This window comes from Lithobates pipiens, unplaced genomic scaffold, assembly GCF_037356315.1.
Source record: "Lithobates pipiens isolate NorthernLeopardFrog02 unplaced genomic scaffold, aLitPip1_a1.2 Scaffold_28, whole genome shotgun sequence".
Classification (NCBI taxonomy): domain Eukaryota; kingdom Metazoa; phylum Chordata; class Amphibia; order Anura; family Ranidae; genus Lithobates; species Lithobates pipiens.
Genome location: NW_027507789.1, coordinates 197,333,867 through 197,355,876, shown reverse-complemented (window position 1 = coordinate 197,355,876; position 22,010 = coordinate 197,333,867). Strand labels below are relative to the sequence as shown.

Sequence of the window (22,010 nt, the reverse complement as noted above, 5' to 3'; positions counted from 1 at the left end):
TCCAGTCCCTGCTGCAGAGAAACACCCCCATAACAGGATATTACCACCCCCATGCTTTACTGTAGGAATGGGGTTATTTGGCTGGTGACCTGTGTTGGATTTCTGCCAGACATATTGTTTGGTGTCGAGGCCAAAAAATAAAATTTTCGTCATATCTGACCATAACACCTTTTTCCATGTGGCCTCTGAATCTTCAAGGTGCGTTTTGGCAAAGCTCAGTGGTGACAGTGTTTCCTTTCTTCAGGAGTGTTTTTTTTTCTTGCACCCCTCCCATACAAGCCATATTTGTGGAGAATTTGTGATCTTGTTGTCACATGCACACAATGACCACTCTGTTATAAATTCCTGCAACTGCTTCAGAGTTGCTGTAGGCCTCTTGGTAGCCTCACTGACCAGTTTTCTCCTGGCTCTTTCATCCAATTTGGAGTGACATCATGATCCAGGGAGGGTCTGTGTTGTACCAAATACCTTCCACTTCTTAGTAATAGACTTCATTGTGTTTCTAGGCATTGATAAAGCCTTTGAAATTGTTTGTATCCATCTCCTGACTCCTGACATCTCCTGCCTGTCCACAACTTTATCCCAGAGATCTTTTGACAGTGTTTTGCCACCCATAGTTGATTGTTTGCTTCAGTTTTACTACCAGGGATTGACATGCTCCAGGAAATAGGATTTTTCTATACAGCTTACCTGTAAAATCTTCTTGAGAGTACATCACGGGACACAGGAGCTTCATTACATAGTGGGTTATATAGGCACCTCTGGTGATTGGACACTGGTTAACCTCCAATTAAGGAGAATTCCTCCCCTATATAACCCCTCCCATATGGGAGGCACCTCAGTTTTGTAGCAAGCAATAGGAAACCACGTAAAACCCAAGAGGGGCAGGAGCCCTGTGTCCCGTGATGTACTCTCAAGAAAAGGATTTTACAGGTAAGCTGTATATAAAAATCCTATTTTCTTGATCATACATCACGGGACACAGGAGCTTCATTACATAGTGGGATGTCCCATGGCAATGCTCAGATTGAGGGGAGGGAGACACAGATCATAATAATAGACCGCCATGGACCGGAGGACCTAAACTGCAGCCTGCAGTACACTGCGCCCAAAGGCGATATCCTCTTGCCCTCTGACATCGACCTGATAGAATCTGGTGTATGTGTGGACTGATGACCAAGTTGCAGCCTTACAGATCTGAGCCAGGGAGGCCTGGTGATGCATTGCCCAAGAAGCACTTACAGCCCTAGTTGAGTGCGCCTTCACTTGAAAAGGAGGGATCTTCCCTTTAACACTATAGTCCTGAGAAATAACCTGTCTAATCCACCTTGAGAGAATGGATTTTGATGCCGCCTGGCCCTTCCTAGGGCCTTCCGGCAAAATAAATAAGCAATCAGTTTTCCTTATCTGAGCAGTTGCCTGAAGATAGATACTGATTGCCCTTACCACATCCAAAGTGTGCAAAGATTCTTCTTCTGCGGACTGTGGGTCCGGAAAAAAGGATGGTAGGATTACATCTTGATTCAAATGGAATCCCGAAACCACCTTAGGCAGAAAGGACCTGTTGGGACGCATTACCACCCGGTCCTTATGAATAATTAGATACGGTTCCTTGCTGGAGAGAGCTGCTAGCTCTGACACTCTCCTAGCCGAGGAAATGGCTACCAAGAAAACCAATTTTTTAGTCAAAAAGGACTAATGAAGCCTGATGCAAAGGTTCAAATGGTTGCCCCTGTAAAGCTGAGAGAACCAAATTCAGATCCCATGGGCATACCGGAGGTTTGACTGGTGGTCTTATCCGCATGGCCCCCTGGATGAAAGCCCGCACCAGGGAATGTGATGCAAGTGGCTACTGAAAAAACACTGACAAGGCCGGAATCTGCACCTTGATAGTGCTTACAGACAAATTAATTTCTAGGCCTGACTGGAGAAAGGCCAAGATCCTGTTAATGACATACTTTCTAGGATGCCATTCCCTGAGTTCACACCAGGAAACATATGCCTTCCAGATCTTGTAGTAAATAAGCCTGGAGGCCGGCTTTCTGGCATTGACCAGAGTAGAAAGGACTGGCCCCGAAAGCCCACGATCCCTCAGAATGTGGGTCTCAGCAGCCAAACCGTCAAATTCAGACTGCGTAAAGCAGGATGGTAAATTGGACCCTGTGAGAGCAGATCTGGCCGGAGAGGAAGGATCCATGGCCTGACTACTGCCAACGTCATGATCTCTGCGTACCAAGGTCGCCTGGGCCAAGCCGGGGCTACCAAAAGAACCGACTTTGTTTCTCTCTTGATTCTTCCCAGGAACCGTGACAGAAGCGGGCATGGGGGGAAGGCATAAATTAGATTGTACTGATCCCAGGGAACTGTCAGAGCATCCGACCCCTGAGCAACAACATCTTTTGTCCTTGACACGAATTTGTCCAGCTTTCTGTTGAATCTGGACGCAAACAGATCTACGTCTGGCGTACCCCACCTGCGACATATGTTCTGAAAACAGGTCAGGGTGCAGAGCCCATTCTCCTGGGCACAACTGCTGGCGGCTCAGAAAATCTGCCTGCCAATTTTCCACTCCTGGAATGAGGACTGCAGAAAGGGATGGAACATGCCTTTCTGCCCAGGCAAGTATGCGATTCACCTCTTTTTGTGCAACCAGCCTCCTGGTACCACCTTGGTGATTGATATAGGCCACTGCTGTGGCATTGTCGGACTGAACCCGAACAGGGAGACCCCGTAGTCTGTAAGACCATTTTATGAGAGCCATATAAACTGCCTGGATTTCCAAGCCATTTATGGGCAATAGCTTCTCGATCGCAGACCATTTCCCCTGCGTGCACGTCTCCTCCAACACTGCTCCCCAGCCCGTCAGGCTGCCATCTTTCGTAATAATCTTCCATGGAAGAGGAAGAAAAGTTTTGCCTTTCAGCAAATTCTAGATTTGTAACCACCAAACGAGACTCTTGCGTGTCCCTGGGGACAGACACATAGGAAGATCCAAGGCCTGGGGCTTCCTGTTCCACGCCACAAGGATGCATCTTTGCAGAGGCCTTGAGTGGAACTGGACGAATTGAACGGCCTCGAAGGAGGCGACCATTTTCCCTAACAGTCTCATGCACAACCGAATGGGGAAGATCTTCTGCCCAGAATTAGGCGCACCAGATCCCCAATGTCCAAGGCCTTTGGCCTTGGTAGAAACACCCCGCCTTGAGCGGTGTCGATGACCATACCCAGGTACTCCAACCTGATAGCAGGCTGTAGGGACAATTTTTCTAGGTTTATAATCCAACCTAGGCGTTCCAGGAGGTCTAGTGTTCTGGTAACACTGTGGTTCAGGAGCGCTACTGTTTTCTCTATGAGAAGCAAATCGTCTAGATACGCCATGACGGCTATACCCTGAGCTCTTAGGTTTGCCAAGAGAGGGTCTAGAATCTTTGTGAAGACTCGAGGAGCCGTAGCGAGCCCGAACGGCAAAGCCACAAATTGAAAGTGGCGGCGCTGTACCATGAACCTTAGATACTTTTGGTGTGCGGAAAATATTGGCACATGAAGATATGCATCCTTGATATCTATTGATGCTATAAACTCTCCCCCTTGCAGGGAGGAGACCACAGCGCGTATTGACTGCATTTGGAAGGACCGGATGCGTAAAAACTGGTTCAGATCCTTCAGATCCAGGATAGGTCTGACAACTCCATTTGGCTTTGGAACGGTGAAGAGATTCGAGTAAAAGCCTGAACCCTGTTATTTTGGGTCCACTTCCACTATCACCCCCTAGGATACTAAGTGATCTAAGGCCAGGAATAGCGGTCTTTGCTTTACTGGATCCCTGGGGATCCTTGACCTTAGAAAGCGAGAAGGTGGAATCTCCTGAAACTCTAGCTTGTAGCCCAGAGATACCGAGGAGACTACCCACTTGTCCCGGATCTCTTCCCGCCAGGCTTCTGCAAACTGCAGGAGCCTTCCCCCCACTCTGCCGAGCGGGGGCGCCCCTTCACAAGGAAGTTTTTGGGCTCTGTTCGGCAGGCTATCAGTTGGATCCTTAAATACCTAAGCATTATCCAAAGGACAGGTCAGGTTTCTATTCACACAAGAAACAGCCGCATCGACAGGTGGGACCCCCCCATTTTTTGGCAAAACTTTCCTCCAGAAGATAAAGCATAGAAAACCTTTTAGGAGGAGCAAACAGTTTATCGGGATGTCCCCAATCCTCATACAACAATTTATCCATTAAGGGATGAATTGGAAAGGAAAAGGCAGTCTGTGGGATTTTCGTGATTCCCAGGGAAGAAACAGAGGGCGTAGCGACCTCAACAGCAGGCATTCTGAATGTGGTACGCACCAATTTAGTATAATACTGCACCTGTTTTCTGAGCGCCTGGGAGGAGGGGACTCTCTCCTCTTCCTCTGATTCATCCGACTGCTCAAGATCCCTGTCCCAAGATAGGGATCTCTCCTCATTTTCAGAAGTGTCATCTGAGAGAGAAATCTCAGCAGAGGGAGGGGATCTACCCCTTTTCCTGCTATCTTTTAGGGAAGCTGAAATAAAATTCATGATTCTCTCTTCAAAACCCTCCAATGTAGCCCTAAGGGAGTCCTCAGTGACATATACTGGGGCTGACACATTAGGAGAGGCTGAAAAACCTGACAGGGGCACTGAATCCTGTGAGGCTGGCTCCAGTCTTGCAGGGGGGGATGGTAACCTACAGGCATTTTTAAAAACCCCTAGACCTAGGCGGTGATTTACCAGTACCTTTGTTACCTCCCCCTGAGACCCTCTTACGGGGAGACATAGTGCTAAGCTACAAAGCAGAGGTACTAGTACAAAGTGCAATCACTGTTGTGCTTAAAGTCTAACAATAAATATATATGCCTAATATTGCACAACCTGATGCTGAGTAAGTGTCTAAGGTTTGCCTGGATCCAATCCCTTGGGATGCTTACTGCCCACAGCTCCTGTGTCTCCACTTACAGCCCCCTGGCGCTCTGGGCTTTTTTAAAATTGCCGCCTGGCGCTTGCGCAGTACGGCGCCGTGCACACCAACGTGCACGGCTCGCAACCACACTCCCCCCCCCCCTCCATTAGCACGGGAGCGTGCTTGGCGCATGTGCACGAGGACCACCGGACGTCCAGGGGGTAAAGGGACCACCATCGTAGCTGCGCGGGACCCCCAGACTACGTGGGACCCCTGTATTACCTTTATTGTGGCAGGGATTGCAGTGGAGACGTGAGTCATCTGGGAGAACCAGGCTTCACTGAGCATGTGTATCTGAAAGGCATGTAAGTGTGCATCAGGCTGCTCTTACTCCCTCTAGTGGTGGAAACCAGGTAAGACATACAACTACTCAATGAAGAAATCCATAGTATACATTTATATAGGATTAACTTCCCTTACCTGTCCTCGCCGCAGGAATTGCTGAAAACAGACAGATTCCAGCCTTCACCCATCACGGCGGGCAGAGTTGTGCCAACCTTCAGATTTTTTTGGGGTTCCTTCTCAGAAGAACCTCCTACCTGGACCTTGTAAAAGACTCTGCCAGAAACTTTCGTGCCACTATGTAAATAGTACACCAAGTCTGGTTTTCCCAGAGCCCAGTCTTCCAATAGGAGAGGACTTACAGGCAAAACCTAGTTTCTTCGGATGACGAGGCCCGGGTACCATACCATCTTGGGAGTCAAAATATCGGCCAGAGATATGGATCTGGTTTGTTGTAGCCCTTAGGCCCCCGCAGGGACCTGCACAGAGCTTTCTTCAGAGCACATGTTTTACGTGACCAACCACCATAGACACTGGCGAAAAAACTGAGGTGCCTCCCATATGGGAGGGGTTATATAGGGGAGGAATTCTCCTTAATTGGGGGTTAACCAGTGTCCAATCTCCAGAGGTGCCTATACAACCCACTATGTAATGAAGCTCCTGTGTCCAGTGATGTATGATCAAGAAAAGCTATTTTCATGCTGAGCTATTCAAAATTACGACAATTAATCACAGTTGAAAGTCAAATGGCTTTGTGTACCATTGACAAGGTGATTAGCTACACCTCATTGAGTTTACAAGTCATTTTTAGGAGAGGGTGATCCCTTTTCCAACTCAGTGATTTCTGTTTTTGATTTTTTTTTCTGACATGTTGGTGTTATATGTTTAACTTGGATGTGGATTTTATAAGTTGCACTGTGTAAATACAGCTGTATAAAATAAAAACCGTGGAGTCTGATGATCATCTCTGTGACCACAGAAGGTCTCTTATCTCATGCTTTTAACCTCTTTTAATCTGGAAGTCAATTACTCTCAGTAAGGAGTGCTCACTGACGGTGGTGGATTTACACTTACAAGTTGTTTTGTAGCATTTGAAGTTGCGGTGGTGAACACGTTGGATTCAAGGATATTAGAAGCTTACATAGTCTATGAACTGATACACATAAGAATCATATCAGAGCACTTTTATTTGTAATTATGTTATTTTTTTTAATATACTTGATTGCTCATCAGAAATTGTTTACGTATGAGTTTGTGAATAGTATTTATAATTGAGCACTTAGACACTTTTTGAATTGGTTGTTTAAAGAGAGCACAACTTTTTGTTTAGAAGGACCAGCTTATACATGACTTGGTGTATTTCTGGTGTTAAGGAAGTTTGTTTTTTAACTTTCTTCTGTAAGACTCTCCGGACAGGTGATAGCTTGTTGGGCTGGAGGGGGAGTCCTGGGAACCTTGTTGGTGCAGGTGACCTGGTCCTTGGAGGACTCGTCTCTCAATCAACATCTTGGAACTGAAGGCAATTTGGGTGCCTCTTCAGTGTTGAACCTAGCTTTTGTAGGGCCAACTGCTTCTGGTTCAGTTGGACACTGCGGCGGTGGCATACATTTCTCATCATTGGGGAACCAGAAAATTTGATCAGGCTAGAGAGGTAAAGTAGATCCTGCCCTGGGCAGAAACTTTGCATTCCAGGCTTGTGTGGCAATTGGCAGGAAGATTTTTTCAGCTGGACCAAGGAGAGTGATCTCTGCATGCAGAGGTGTTCCAGGGCCTGTGTTGGAGGTAGAGGGATTCATATGTGGGCTTTCTGGCCTCCGGGTTCAGCAACAAACTGTACAGGTTTGTATCCAGATGCACTAATTCCCTGGCAGAAGCAGTGGATGCTCTGGTGTGTCTGTGGGATCAGTACACCCTGATCCATGCCTTTCTTCCCTGAAAGTTCCTTATTTTTCTGCTCAGCAGATTTAAGATGCAGGGCATTCTGGTGACCCTCATTGCTGCAGATTGGCCCAGACGGATGTGGACCGGGTAAAACTTTTAGCAAAACTTGACAAAAATGTTAACTTTTTTCATATATTTTTCTAAAAGGAACTTTTAAAAAATATGGCTTTAGTGGGTTTTAAATGTAAGTGCCTAAAACCAAGAATACATATTTTATAGATTGTTGGCTGTATTATTTTTCTTTGTTTAAGCTTTTTTATTTAATTCCACATTCTGATCCTGCCATTTACACAATTCCTGTCCTGGGATGGCAATGCTTGTTCGGTGTATTGTATTTATAGAGGAATAGCCCCCATTGGAAAGAATTACAGAACACCCTCCCCCCATTTCCATTGTCGGATTTGTTTTGCAGTTCACACAGATAAATGGGTTTTATTTAAACAAAAAAGGAATTAAGTGGGGTAATATAAATAGTGCCTATGTTGATGTGTACCATCTTAACCACTTGCTGACCACGCTAAAGCCGAATTACAGCTACAGTGCAGCTGGCTACTTCTGGGACGCTGCTGATCACAGATTGAGGTAAAAAACCAATCAGCGGCTCTTTGCCATGTGATCAGCTGTGTCCTATCACAGCTGATCATGGATGTAAACAGAAGCTGGTCATCGGTCATCACATTTAAAACTGAAACAAAAGGCAAAACATTTGTGTATAGATATAAAAAAAAAACATTATAAATACCTTTCCCCCATTTTTTTATAAGTGATCACATTCCCTTTTGTTCCTTCTGTTCTCAGCTATTTAAGAGCTGGGGGAGGAGAAACAGCAGCACAGTGAAAGGCTGTGCAGGGGGGGCATGCCAGGCCAAGTCTGCTCATTGGAAGAGAGCACACTGAGTTTCCAACACAGTTGGAGAACTGACTATGGTGTGTTCTCCTGCTTAGTGTGGTCCACTTCTAATAGTAAAGCAGAGGGATTCACACAAAGGAAGCTATACAAAGAGAACAGGATACTTTCTCATACAAGGAGCAGGCACATATCAGGAATATGAAATGCTGGTGTAACAAATACTTTAAGCTGTATAGGAAATAATGAATATAGAAATCTTTATTGTTTGTTGCAGATCCTTATACCTGAAAGCCAAGAATCTGTGTCTTCAGCAAAGCATATAACTGTAGTGGAAACCAGTGACGTCAAAACCAAAAAGCAACCTTGTTTAACAACACCAAGTAGCAGTCAACAAAATTGTGAGGAAGACAACTCTCAAAATTGTAAAAAGGTGGTAGTATGAATTATTTATATTATTTGTATGCATGTACCTGTATATAATGTATCTATCTGTCTACATAGTGGAATAAACATGCACAAGTGGCTTTTTGTGGTATACCGTATATACTCGAGTATAGGCCGACCCGAATATAAGCCGAGGCCCCCAATTTACCCCCAAAAAAACTGGCAAACTTATTGACTCGTGTATAAGCCGAGGGTGAGATATGCCTGTCCATCCCTGTGTGTGTGTCCGTCCCTGTGTGTCCGTCCATCCCTGTGTGTGTGTGTGTCCATCCATCCATCCATCCATCCCTGTGTGTGTGTGTGTCCATCCATCCATCCATCCCTGTGTGTGTGTGTGTCCATCCATCCATCCATCCCTGTGTGTGTGTGTCTCCATCCATCCATCCCTGTGTGTGTGTGTCTCCATCCATCCATCCATCCCTGTGTGTGTGTGTCTCCATCCATCCCTGTGTGTGTGTGTCTCCATCCATCCATCCCTGTGTGTGTGTGTCCATGTGTGTGTGTGTGTGTGTGTGTGTGTGTGTGTGTGTGTGTGTGTGTGTGTGTGTGTGTCCAGCCTACCTGTGTCCCGAGCCTCCGTCCCGTGCCTTGCCTCCTTGCCTCCGTCCCGTGCCGTGCCTTGCCTCCTTGCCTCCGTCCCGTGCCTTGCCTCCGTCCCGTGTCGTGCCTTGCCTCCGTCCCGTCCCGTGCCGTGCCTTGCCTTGCCTCCGTCCCGTGCCTTGCCAGGATCGCCTCGGCGGCCATTCTAAAATTCAAAAGCCCCGCCTCCGCCTCCGCCTGTGATAGGCGGAACACTGAATTTCCCAGCAGCCTGTGTTCCGCCTATCACCGATATCGTCTCATCCTCGTACTACGGACGAGGATGAGACGATGTCCGTGATAGGCGGAACACAGGCTGCTGGGAAATTCAGTGTTCCGCCTATCACAGGCGGAGGCGGAGAAGGAGGCGCGGCTTTCAAATTGTAGTATGTCCGCCGTCTGTCTGCTCGATACGCTGATCGAGCAGTCAGACGGCGATGACTCGAGTATAAGCCGAGGGGGGCACTTTCAGCCTCAAAAAAGAGGCTGAAAATCTCGGCTTATACTCGAGTATATACGGTAGTTATGAAGACATGTATTATCTGTATTATATATAGTCTAGTATTGATTATGGGCCTATGATAATGTTTTCATTATTCGTGCATGTCTTCTATCCAGTTTATATCATGTTCAAAATTATCATAGCCTAGCTTCCTATACGTGTCAACAAACAGCATATGTAATATTGTGGTTGATGTGATGTAGCTACAGAATAGACATAACAGCCAGCCGCACACTCAGTCCAGCCATTTTCTGAGTCCACCTTGTATATGTTCTTCTGTGTGCCGCTTGTCACTGTTCACGTAGACAGGCAAGCTGATGGGTTGGAAAACTGTAATGATTGCCGTTTCTTTCTGATAAGCTGGTATCTGCCTCCTTTCTGTGTCCTGTCTGTGGCCAGCTTAAGACATCTATTTAGAACAGTGGTCCCCAAACTGTGGCCTGCAGGCCAGATGTGGCCCTTTGATTACCTTTATCCGGCCCTCTGGGCACTATTCCTCCCACTGATAAAAGGAAGTATTCCTCCCACTGGCAGCAGCAATGGGGCACTATTACTTCCACTGACACCTACAATGGGGCACTATTCCTCCCACTGATACAAGGAAGTATTCTTCCCACTGACAGCAGCGATGGGGCACAATTTCTTTTCACTGACACCAACAATGGGGCATCATTCCTTACACTGACACTAACAATGGGCATTATTCCTTCCATTAACACAAACAATGGGCCTTGTTCTTTCCTTTGACACAGACAATGGGGTATAATTGCTTCCATTGACACCAACAATGGGGCATCATTCCTTCCATTGACATGAACAATGGCCATTATTTCTTCCACTGACACCAACAATGGGTCACTGTTCCTCACACTAAGCCAGCAACGGGCCACTGTTCCCTCCACTCATACCAGCAAGGGGCCACTATTCCTCCCACTCATACCAGCAAGGGGCCACTATTCCTCCCGCTCATACCAGCAAGGGGCCACTATTCCTCCCGCTCATACCAGCAAGGGGCCACTATTCCTCCCGCTCATACCAGCAAGGGGACACTTTTCCTCCCACTCATACCAGCAAGGGGTCACTATTCCTTTCGCTCATACCAGCAAGGGGCCACTTTTCCTCCCACTCATACCAGCAATGGGTCACTAGTCCTCCAACTGATACCAATAATGGGGCACCAATCATTCCTCCCACTAAGGCCAACAATGGGCCACTATTCCTCCCACTCATATAAGCAATGGGTCACTATTCCTGCAACTTCTATTCCTACCCCTGACAAACAATAGGTTATTATCCCTTCCACTGATATCAGGAATAAGGCACTGTTCCTCACACGGATGGTACACTAACCCCCCCCCCCCCCCCCACAATACCAACAATATCAACAATTGGCAATATTCATCCCACCAATATCAATAATAGGGTGCTATTACTCCTCCTACTGACCACAGGTGCTATTTATTTTTCTTACACCTACTGACCCCCCTAAAGTCTTAAGGTGCGTAATCTGGTCCTTTGTTTAGAAAGTTTGGAGACCCCTGGGTTAGATTAAAAAGTTGCTAAGCAGCTGTCATTATAGCCACTGAGTTGTAGGGAATATGACAATTCTTCTTGTGTGGAAATAAGATGCAAGGTGTAAGCTAAGGTGAAAGAATGGGCTGCTAGAGGAGAATGTCCTTTGTACAATACCAGCACAGCAGCTGGTTTCTCCAAAATGTCATTAATCAAACCCTATTTATTTTACAGAAAATACATAATAATACTGAATCTAGAAATTTAATAATCTCAATTTATATTACAATTCATGCTCTTCATAAATAATTTTTGTCTTGTACTGGCATGCTTTTTGTAGTTGGTTACACCAAGTCGACCAAAAGTTTCAGAGCCATCAATCAATATTCTAGTACCTGGTGCTCAGAAGACAGCTAGTGCATCTGTATCAGTAACAACACGTGAGTTACACTTTCTTCTTTGTTAAAGTGCATGAAACAGTAAATTAAAGGCTCAGTCCTCTCTAGGCTGCAGAAATACATTTTTGTAAAAGCTGATCCTCGTTTTTGTACTAAATAAAACTGCAGCTTACGCTGCAAATATTGTCTTCTCTGCAGCACTGTCTGTTGCAGAAAATCCACTCTGCCACGGGGTCTCTTCTGGGTTAAATGAAGGCTGGTATATTTCAGTTCTTTTCTTGTGAGCCCAGGCTGTCTTAAACACACCCCTTCGGGTGTATCACCATGTTTGACATGGCTCACTGTACAAGATTTCAGAGAGTGTGCGTGTCTCTTTGCGCGTGTAATGGAGAGAGTGTTAAAAGAAAAAAAAAACACACTGGAGTTCTGCTAGAATTACAAGGCAACATGTAAAGTATTGACTTCTGCCTTCTTATCAGGAAGATGAGAAAGTTATTATTATGAGAATAATACAATACTTATTCTGTCTGGAGAAGAGATGCTTGAGAGGGGATATGATTTCAATTTACAAATGCCACACTGGTGACCCCACAATTTGGATACAACTTTTCCACGGAAGGGAGTTTAATACCACATGTGGCCACTCATTAAAATTAGAAATGAGGTTTAACCTTGAACTGCTTAGAGGTTTCTTTACTGTAAGAGTGGCAAGGATGTGGAATTCCCTTCCACAGGCGGTGGTTTCAGCGGGGAGCATCGATAGTTAAAAAAAATTATTAGATAAGCACCTGAACGACCACAACATACAGGGATATACAATGTAATACTGACATATAATCACATACATAGGTTGGACTTGATGTACTTGTGTCTTTTTTTCAACCTTACCTACTATGTAACTATGTATGTCAGTTGAAAAGTATGGTCGCACACTATCATCCACAAGAAACTTTATTGGAGACTACGCAGACAGAACACCACGGCAGAACCATGTTCTGTTTGAGTGATCTCAATAAAGTTTCTTGTGGAAGCTACTAGCGGTGTTTAGGCAGAGGGGTGATCACTTTGCCTCTGATCCCACCATCCTACTGCCACTGGAGAAAAATTGAGTTTTCTGACTGCTTGAATTTTTGGATAAAAAGTTTTTAACCATGTGCAGTAATCGTGATGCATAGTGTAATCGAGTCGTGAGACCAGTGAAGATGCACACCCCTATTCATGGTAACAATGATCCAATGACCAGGACTAAGGGACACACCCAAGGAGAAGGCAGCCAATACTATTCGCTGTTAAGGATCCTGTTGTATAGAAAGAGGTACCATAACCCTTTCATCCTGGAAGGACAAACTTGGGACTGCCTCATGTGCCATGTGGCTCACAGAACTACAAGAATACCTGCAGTCAACATCCCTACAAAGGTCAAAGAATCCTTTGAATATAATATCAGATTCTGGATGACTTTTTGAGAGGCTGTATAATTTTCCAAATCTTACACTCAGGCAGTAACACTCTTGTCAGGACCATGTTCAGCACAATGCCCGGGTATTCTGTTCTTTAAAATGGTTCTAGCTGATTCTTCCTGAAGTTCACAATCCAGCCAAAACAAGGCAGGTCTTTAAGCACCACTTCCTTGGCCACTAACAACTAATGTTTGGAGCATGACAGGAGTAGAGATCGTCCAGGCAATGGAAAATGTTCTTGAAACTTAGGAGAGCCTGGATAGGTTAGTATGTGGAGGTAGGTGTCAGCTAAGTTAATCGAGATCAACAAATCGTGCATGACTAACAGAATTGTTTTCAGGGGGCTTCCAGCCAGGGAGAGGGTTAACCTGGTTAGAAGGTCAATAGGAAGAAATCTTCATAGTACTCTTGAAAGAATCTTATAGTGAGTACCAAAATAGTACATTGGGTGTTTTTCAGCATCACTGGGAAAGGCAAGGATGAAACCACCCCTAGAAATGATTAGTTCTGCACAAAGAAAGACATTTGTGGGGCCTAGTCACAAAGAAAATGCAAGCTGCCTGAAAAAGGGGGCCTCTAACAAGGTACTGTATATTTGAAAACTTTATTGCTACCACACTGCTTTCTGTGCAAATGCAAACCTAACTGTCTGTCTTTAGCAAAAGCCTACAGCAGCTGATGTAGAAACTATGCTGACTGATGATATTTTCCCAAATCTTTCAAAGGGAGGCCATGGTTAGTAGCATTTCTTATATTGTTACAATGTTAATACTTTGTCATGCAACTGTCATGTATGTGCCCACATTTTTTTGACAGTTGTTGCTTGAAGGTGTAAGCGATTTTAATTTTTGTGTGTCTGTATAAGATGTCCTGCTTAGGTGACTCTTGCATTGTATTCCCTTTTTTGAATTTCAATAAAAATTATTATACCAAAATAATACTTTTTCAAAATAATACAATTTAACAATTTATTTCCCAGAAGAACAGATGGATATTGTGCCGGACACACAGTTTCCTGTGGGAAAGAATATGCCAATGTAGGTATCCTACCATGGTTAACTTTTTTAAAGAACATGTCATCAAGATAAATACCTAATGGATCATGATCTTCTGATAACTCTCTGATTCACGGGCTCTGTGTTAATTCAAAGATAGCGAATCACCTGTTCAGTATTGCTGCAAGTGAACTAACTGCCTTGCAATTAGTGTGCAGCTCCTAAGTTGGACAATAGCAGTTTCCAGCCGACAGTTATATGGCTTTTAGGTTACTCTGTAGCTAAAACAAAAATTTAAAAAGATGCCAGTAAAATCCATGAATAATACTTACCAGTTCAGTCACTGGTAAATTGCATTTTCACTTTTTCACAGCTACACCAGCCATTGGAAACTTCAGCATCCAACACTTTTAGGTGTGTCAGAGTCCTGCTTATCCCTGTTGCTTCAGAGCTACAAGGACACAATAGTGATGGCCAGTGGGTTGACCATTGCATGCAGCAGGGAGATACAATCATCACTACACACCCAGAAGTGTCAGATGCTAAAATCTCCACAGCTAAGTGCAGCTCTGCAGGAGAACATAGAATCCATTCAACGTTGACAGGACTGGTAAATATTATTAATATACTTTTGACAGTTGTTTCTTTTTAATTATTTGCTGTTTATCTAACTGCTTAAAAAGTGTTGATAGGAGTTTTGCTTTAAATTTGTTAGTCAAGTCTATCTAAGTCAGCTAGTAGTAATGCATCTAAAGCCTCATTCACACGGGTGACCTGATCCATATAGTCTTTCTGCATGCTGATCTATTCATTAGACATCATTGATTTCATCAGGCTGCGCAGAACATCTATTCAATCCCAGGTGCCCAAAGACGGCCCTTTGTATGAGTGCACAGATCGGTGTGCCTGTGTAAATGAGGCCTAACATTATGTTGCTCCTCCACCCAGTGTGGAGACAACCTAAGTTTGGAAATGCATTACCAGATGAAAAAAAGCCTACAAAAAATAACTACTGCGGTTACCACATTTAACGATTGGTAAGCTGCAACAGATTCAGTTTTTGTTTTTTGCTTTGATACCCCTTTAAAGTAATGTTTTTGTTTATAATTTTTTTTACATTTATAATATATAATATATACACACATATAATATACACACACACACAGTGTATTTATTTTATAATATATACACTATCATTGTTCTGTAGGTATACATTTTTGATGAATGATACACGTGTACATTTTTTAAAAACCTTGATGTATAGTAATTCTCTGCTTTTCAGTGTTGCACAGTGCTTTGTTGCTGCTCCTGACAAGGCAGATCTATAAGTCGGCTGACTGCTAGAAAGCCAAAACCTAAAATACTGAGTGGCTGATATTTTGTTTCAGCAAGACATAAGCATTTAGACTGACTATTGTGGGGTATGGTAAATTGAAATATGGAAGACAACACTTGTAAAAATGTAAACATCATATCAAAATTGCTTTAACCACTTGACCTCCAGCAGGTTTAATCCCTTTCATGACCAGGGCATTTTTTTGCTTTTCAGCACTGTGCTACTTTAACTGGCAATTGCGCGGTCATGAAACACTGCACACAAATTTTTTTTTTCCACACAACTAGAGCTTTCTTTTGGTGGTATTTGATCACCACTGTTTATTTTTTATATAAATAAAAAAAATACCGAACATTTTGAAAAAATAAAAACAATATTTTCTTTCAATAAAATCAAAGTTCTTCAAAAAGTTAGCCCAAAATGTATTCTGCTACATGTCTGTGTTTTTGGGGACACTATACTATTAGGGACACTTGTATAGTTATGATCATGATCAAGATATTAGGCTTGATTTACTAAAACTGGAGAGTGCAAAATCTGGTGCAGCTCTGCACAGAAACCAATCCGCCACCAGTTTTTTTGTCAAATCTTAATGAACAAGCTGAAGTTAGATGCTAAGTGGTTACCATGCACAGCATAGATTTTGCACTCTCCAGCTTTAGTAAATCAGCTTCACTGATCTGTACAGACACTGTACTAGTAATGACGGTGATTAGTGACTTATAATGTGACTGTGATAGTGCGGTGGGCAATCTGCCGCCAACAGACACTGGCGTGGAGGGGCTCTAACTGATATCGCTAGTGCTGCTAATACAGCGATCAGTGAGAATACTGTACACTGTACTAATGAGACAGGCTAGGAGGGGGTTAACATCAAGGGGTTAACTGTGTGCCTAAGAAGTGTAATGTATGCTGCTTTTACTAACAGATCTGTTTTTTTCCCCTAAATTCCGAGTTTATTTCAGGGAGAAGAGTCAGACAAATCACTGTCTGTGTACAGAGTGTTTGTCAACATAGAATTCTGTGCTGTGATTGGCCACAGCCAATCAGCAGGTTTCAGCCAAAATCATTGGCTAAAATCTGCTGACAAACTCGTGCTGTAGGTACGTTTTTAATATTGCTCTTAAGCACTACTAGCATTTTTTGATGTTCCCTATACCATAACATATCTTTACTTTTTTGGGTTAAGGTCCACTTTAAAATAAACACTGCAAAAATACCTCAAATATGTGCACAATAAAAATACACTGTAGACTAAAGACTGAGCAAGGCCAGTACGACAGGTAGCAAAGCAAGTTGTGATTCAGCCTTCTACCTCCCACCTAGAACTAATACTTGCTAACTACTTTCTATTTAGTTCTATGCTTGGCGTACAGAGTCTGTATAGGTGACACATGGTACTTTTAATGGCTGTTTGTAGAAATCTAACCAACACTTATCTGGGATATTGATTATAGATTGCCGGGTCTCTCAAATACTAGTTTGAGTTTAACCAAGAAGCCTGAAAAAGCTGTACGTCAAAATGAGAAAGCAAGTGTAACAAATGAATTTCTGTCTAATAAAGGTAAAATTTATCATTTGTCCTTTAGAGACAACAACTTAAAGCCCAGTTAAATGATTACATTTTACTCTGTCCACCAATTTACCTGTTAATAATTTTCATACTCCTTGTTTGCCTTTCTTTTCTAGCAAATATAGGATTTTCTTTTATTATGTCATACTAATTGGAGCCTTGACAGCACTGCCCCCACCCTCCCACCACCACCTATAGATGGTTAGGTCCATATATATTTGGACACAGGCACAATTTTCATACTTTTGGCCCTGTATGCCACCAGAATAAGATGAAAACAAAACAACCAAAATGAATTTGAAGTGCAGATATTCAGCTTTAATTCAAGTGGTAGAATATAATATCAAGTACAAATTTTAGGAACTGCAACCATTTTTATACACAGTCCCCTCATTTTCAGCGGCTCAAATGTAATTGGACAAATTAATATAATCATAAACAAAATGTTAATTTTTTATATTTTTTTGAGAATCCTTTACTGACAACGACTGCCTGAAGTCTGGAACCCATGGACATTACCAAAGACTGGGTTTCCTCCTTTCTGATGCCTTGCCAGGCTCTAACTGCAACTGTCTTCAGTTGTTCTTTCTTTGTGGGTCTTTCTGCCTTTAGTTTTGCCTTTAGCAAGTGAAATGTATGCTCAATTGGGTTGAGATCAGGTGATTGACTCAGCCATTGCAAAATATTCAACATCTTTTCCTTCAAAAGCTCCTGGGTTGCTTTTGCAGTGTGTTTTGGATAATTTCCCATCTGTACTGTGAAGTGCTGTCCAATCAACTTTGGCATTTGGCTGAATCTGGGCTGGCAGTATATCGCTAAACTCTGCAGAATTCATATGGCTGCTTCTGTCACATCATCAATAAACACCAATGGCCCAGTGCCACTGGAAGCCATGTATGCCCATGCCATCATACTGCCTCCACCATGTTTTACAGATGACGATGTGTGCTGCGAATCCGGTTCCAAGCCTTCTCCACACTTTTTTTTTCCTGTCATTCTGTACAGATTAATCTTAGTTTCATCAATCCAAAGAATACTTTTCCAGAACTGGTCTGGCTTTTTTAGATTTTTTTTTTTTTGGCAAAGTCTAATCTGGCTTTTCTATTTTTCCGACTTATGAATGGTTTGAACTTTGTGGAGAACCCTCAGTATTTTCTCTCTTGACGCCTTCGTTTGATTGTTGACAATGATACGCCCATCTCCTGGAGAGTGTCCTTCACTTGTCTGGATGTTGTGAATGGGTTTTTCTTTACCATAGAGAGGATTGTGCCATCATCCACCACTGTTGTCTTCTGTGGACGTTCAGGCCTTTTAATGTTGCTGTGCTCACTAGTGCGTTCTTTTTTCCTCAGAATGTACCAAACTGTTGATTTGGTCGCTCCTAATGTTACTATCTCTCTGGTGGATTTGTTTCATTTTTGAAGCGTTACAATGGCCTATTTCACGTGCTTCTTTGAACACGTGATGTAGGTTTACAGCAATAGATTCCAAATACAAATACCACACTTAGAATCAACTCCAGACATCTTCACTGCTTAATTGATTAAGAAATAACAAAGGAGTAACCCATACCTGGCTAACCTTTTGATTCAATTTTCCAATTACTTTTGGTCCCTTGAAAAAGAGGGGATGGCTATTCTTAAGAGCTGTAATTCCTAAACCCTTGCTCCGATTTAGATGTTCATACCCTCAAATTAAACCTGAGAGTGTGCACTTCCATCCCATATCCATTATATAACTATAGATGGAATATGCTTTGGTAAATATCTAAAAAAAAAAAAAAATTGTACCTGTGTCCAAATATATATGGACCTAACTGTAGGTCCAATACACTCTTTTGTTAACAGGATGGTCAGCAAACAGACCACTCTCAGGTATCTAAGTATATGTTAAGTGTACCAAACTGCTTGTGCTGAAGCTGCTGTACCTCTCAATAGGATTCAAAGGTTTCCCATTTTGTTATAAAATAAATAGTGTAGCGCTAGGATAATAAAAACAATTAATGTGGGTGAACAAAAATGAGAAAATTAATAAGTACTGAAAGAATGAGAACACAGTTATTGTGCAATACAGTGCAAACAAAACTAAATATGAGGAATTATTGTGCAATACAGTGCATAATAAAGCTGCATATCATGAACAGTTATTGTGCAACATAGTAACAATGAGTGCTAAAGAGAAACTATTATCAGTTCGTCTCTCTATGAGAATGTCCTCTTATTGTGCTGAATAGGGAAAAAGACCAATCTTCTCATCCAGGTTATAACAAGAGGAGAGGAAGGGACCAACAGCAACAATCTATTTGCCTGAAGCGATGTTCATATGAGAACCTTCTATTAATGTAAGATGGGTACTCTTACCAATGGTGTTGGACCCACCTGTCATACGACAGTGGGTCTAAAAGGCTTATATTCACCGAAGGTTATGCTCTGGCCTCCAATAGGAAGGATCCCGGTGTGTAGTCCTCGTTTGACCGTAGAGGTAGGTATTTGCAAAAACCACCGTCCAGTAGTCTACAAGTTCCAGGAAAGGATAGTATTTCAGGAACCAAGCATATCCAAACTCGGATTTCAGGTAAAAACTCATATGAGTAACATATGGAAAAAGAAAAAACAAGAAGGGGCTCCGGATGGTGCAGATCAAAAAAATTAAAAAGTGATCACAAAATAAAACATATAAAAGCAATGTGGGGTACAAGTAATGCTGACCGGCGCGTTTCGACACCATCGGTCTTCAACAGGGGCATACAACGCGTCGGGCAGCATTACTTGTACCCCACATTGCTTTTATATGTTTTATTTTGTGATCACTTTTTAATTTTGTACATCATATAGTTTTTCAATAAACCTACAGTTTTTTCTTGATCTGCACTATCCCCCTTCTTGTTTTTTCTTTTTCCATATGTTACTCATGTTCGATGTAGTTCGCAGTAGATCGGGTAGGAATGAAGCCAGACTGGTCATGATGGACCAAGTCTGCCACAATCCCTGACAGTCTAGTGGCCAACACCTGTGCTAGTAATTTGACGTCTGTGTTGAGCAGTGAGATAGGCCTATAAGAGTCAGGCTGTAGTGGGTCCTTGGGAAGGAGAAAAAAATGCGCTACTACAGTCCATGTATAATTTGTAGGGCACAAACGGTTCCAAATGGTGATGTATGTAGTTAAAAAACTTCAAGGAATAACACCCTGATGATAAATCACAAATAACTGTACCACCACCTCATAGAAAACACGCTTACCAGATAGTAAGAAAATGTGGGCAGATGGCTTTGACCCAGCCGAGGCCTTTGCTTTCCACGATTCACCAGGATCCTGCATACATGTTGATATGCCCCTCAAATAGATATCATGAAATCGGTGGCTCCGTTGGAGTTGGTATGACAATCAACCCAAAAAGAGAAAATGAATAGACCATAGCGTGATACTGTATTGTATACGGAACACCCTAGTGCAGTGATGGCGAACCTTGGCACTTCAGATGTTTTGGAACTACATTTCCCATGATGCTCAACTACACTGCAGAGTACATGAGTATCATGGGAAATGTAGTTCCGAAACATCTGGGGTGCCAAGGTTCGCCATCACTGCCCTAGTGACTACTAACACAAACTAGTGCACCCCCATCTGACAGAGAACACGGTTACCAGATAGCGCACAACTTGGACATATAGTTTTAACCCAGCCCGGACCTTTACTCAGCAGGGCATCCCAAAGATGACATGGGGAATACGACTCTTGGGTGGATACCATAGACTCCAAAAGCTCTGCCAACAATCAACCCAAAATTGAGACCATAGTGTGATATTGTTTCTATCTTGGTTTATTATATCAAATTTAAAAGGTTGCACTCACATTTACAACATACATAGAACAAATGAAGCCGGCCAGCTATAATACAAGCTCCCGTCCTTCTCAACGAGATGGCGTGGTGACGTCAGCACGTTGCGTGCTAACGTCACCACGCCATCTCGTTGAGAAGGACGGCAGTGCGACCTTTTAAATTTGATATAATAAACCAGAATAGCAACAATATCACGCTATGGTCTATCTTATCTCCATTTTGGGTTGATTGTTGGCGTACTGCTCATGGAGCTTTTGGAGCCTATAGTATCCACCTGAGAGTTGTATTATTCCCCATGTCATCTTTGGGATGCCCTGCTGAGTAAAGGCTCGGGCTGGGTTAAAGCAATATGTCCACGTTGTGCTCTATCTGGTAAGCGTGTTCTCTGTGAGGTTGCGGTGTACTCGTTTGTGTTAATAGTCACTGGGGTGTTCCGTATACAATCAAGTATCACGCTATGCTATATTAATTTTTCTTTTTGGGTTGATTGTTATACCATCTCCTACAGAGCCACTGATTTCATGATATCTATTTGAGGGGCATATCAACATGTATGCAGGATCCTGATGAATCGTGGAAAGCAAAGGCCTGGGCTGGCTTAAAGCCATCTGCCCAAATTTGCTTATTATCTGGTAAGCGTGTTTTCTATGAGGTGGTGGTACATTTATTTGTGATTTATCATCAGAGTGTTCTTTGAAGTTTTTTAATTACATACATCACCATTTGGAACTGTTTGTGCCCTGCAAATTCTATACGGACTGTAGTAGCGCATTTTTTTTTCTCCTTTGCATTATTTTTGTGCTTTATCTCACATTTAATTGCTGCTTCTGAACTGGTCCATCCTTATAATTTTGATCTTTTGTGGTCTATTCTTAGCGCAGTTTTTTCTTTTCTTTGTAGTGGGTCCTTTCCAATCTTTGGGATAACTACTATGATAGCCTCATTCATAGAGGCGGGTAAGCCACCATCCTGAAGGGTATCATTTAGGGTTTTTAGCAGAGTGGGCAGAAGAGTAGTCCCATATTTCCTATATGTTTCCGTGGGTAGGCTGTCAGCTCCCAGTGATTTGTTATTGAAATCTGTGTCAGAAACCATGAATCAGACTGAGACAGAAGTACAGTTAAATCACACTTGTTTAATAATAATAATACAAAAAGGTCAACAGAGTAAACGTGGTCAAAATATAGCCAGAGTTCAGGAACCGGAATGGATAGTAAGACAAGCCAAAACGTCAGGGAGCCAGAGATGAGCGTAGTAGAACAGCAAGCAAAATTTGGAGCCAGAAGGAATGTCAGCCAAGCAAGTCTTTAACAGGAACACAGGAGAG

General features: G+C 43.0%; 1 protein-coding gene across 1 annotated transcript in view; it reads left to right on the top strand.

Moving 5' to 3' along the window:
- SYCP2 (synaptonemal complex protein 2) overlaps positions 1-22,010 on the top strand; it is a gene marked incomplete at its 5' end in the record, with an annotated part of 200,775 nt that overhangs the window by 41,392 nt on the left and 137,373 nt on the right. Inside the window, 6 exons of the mRNA XM_077458435.1 lie at positions 8,318-8,473; positions 11,421-11,520; positions 13,398-13,522; positions 13,598-13,673; positions 13,918-13,975; positions 16,727-16,833. Of these exons, the coding sequence (XP_077314561.1) occupies positions 8,318-8,473; positions 11,421-11,520; positions 13,398-13,522; positions 13,598-13,673; positions 13,918-13,975; positions 16,727-16,833 (622 nt within the window). The remainder of the gene's footprint in view (positions 1-8,317; positions 8,474-11,420; positions 11,521-13,397; positions 13,523-13,597; positions 13,674-13,917; positions 13,976-16,726; positions 16,834-22,010) is intronic.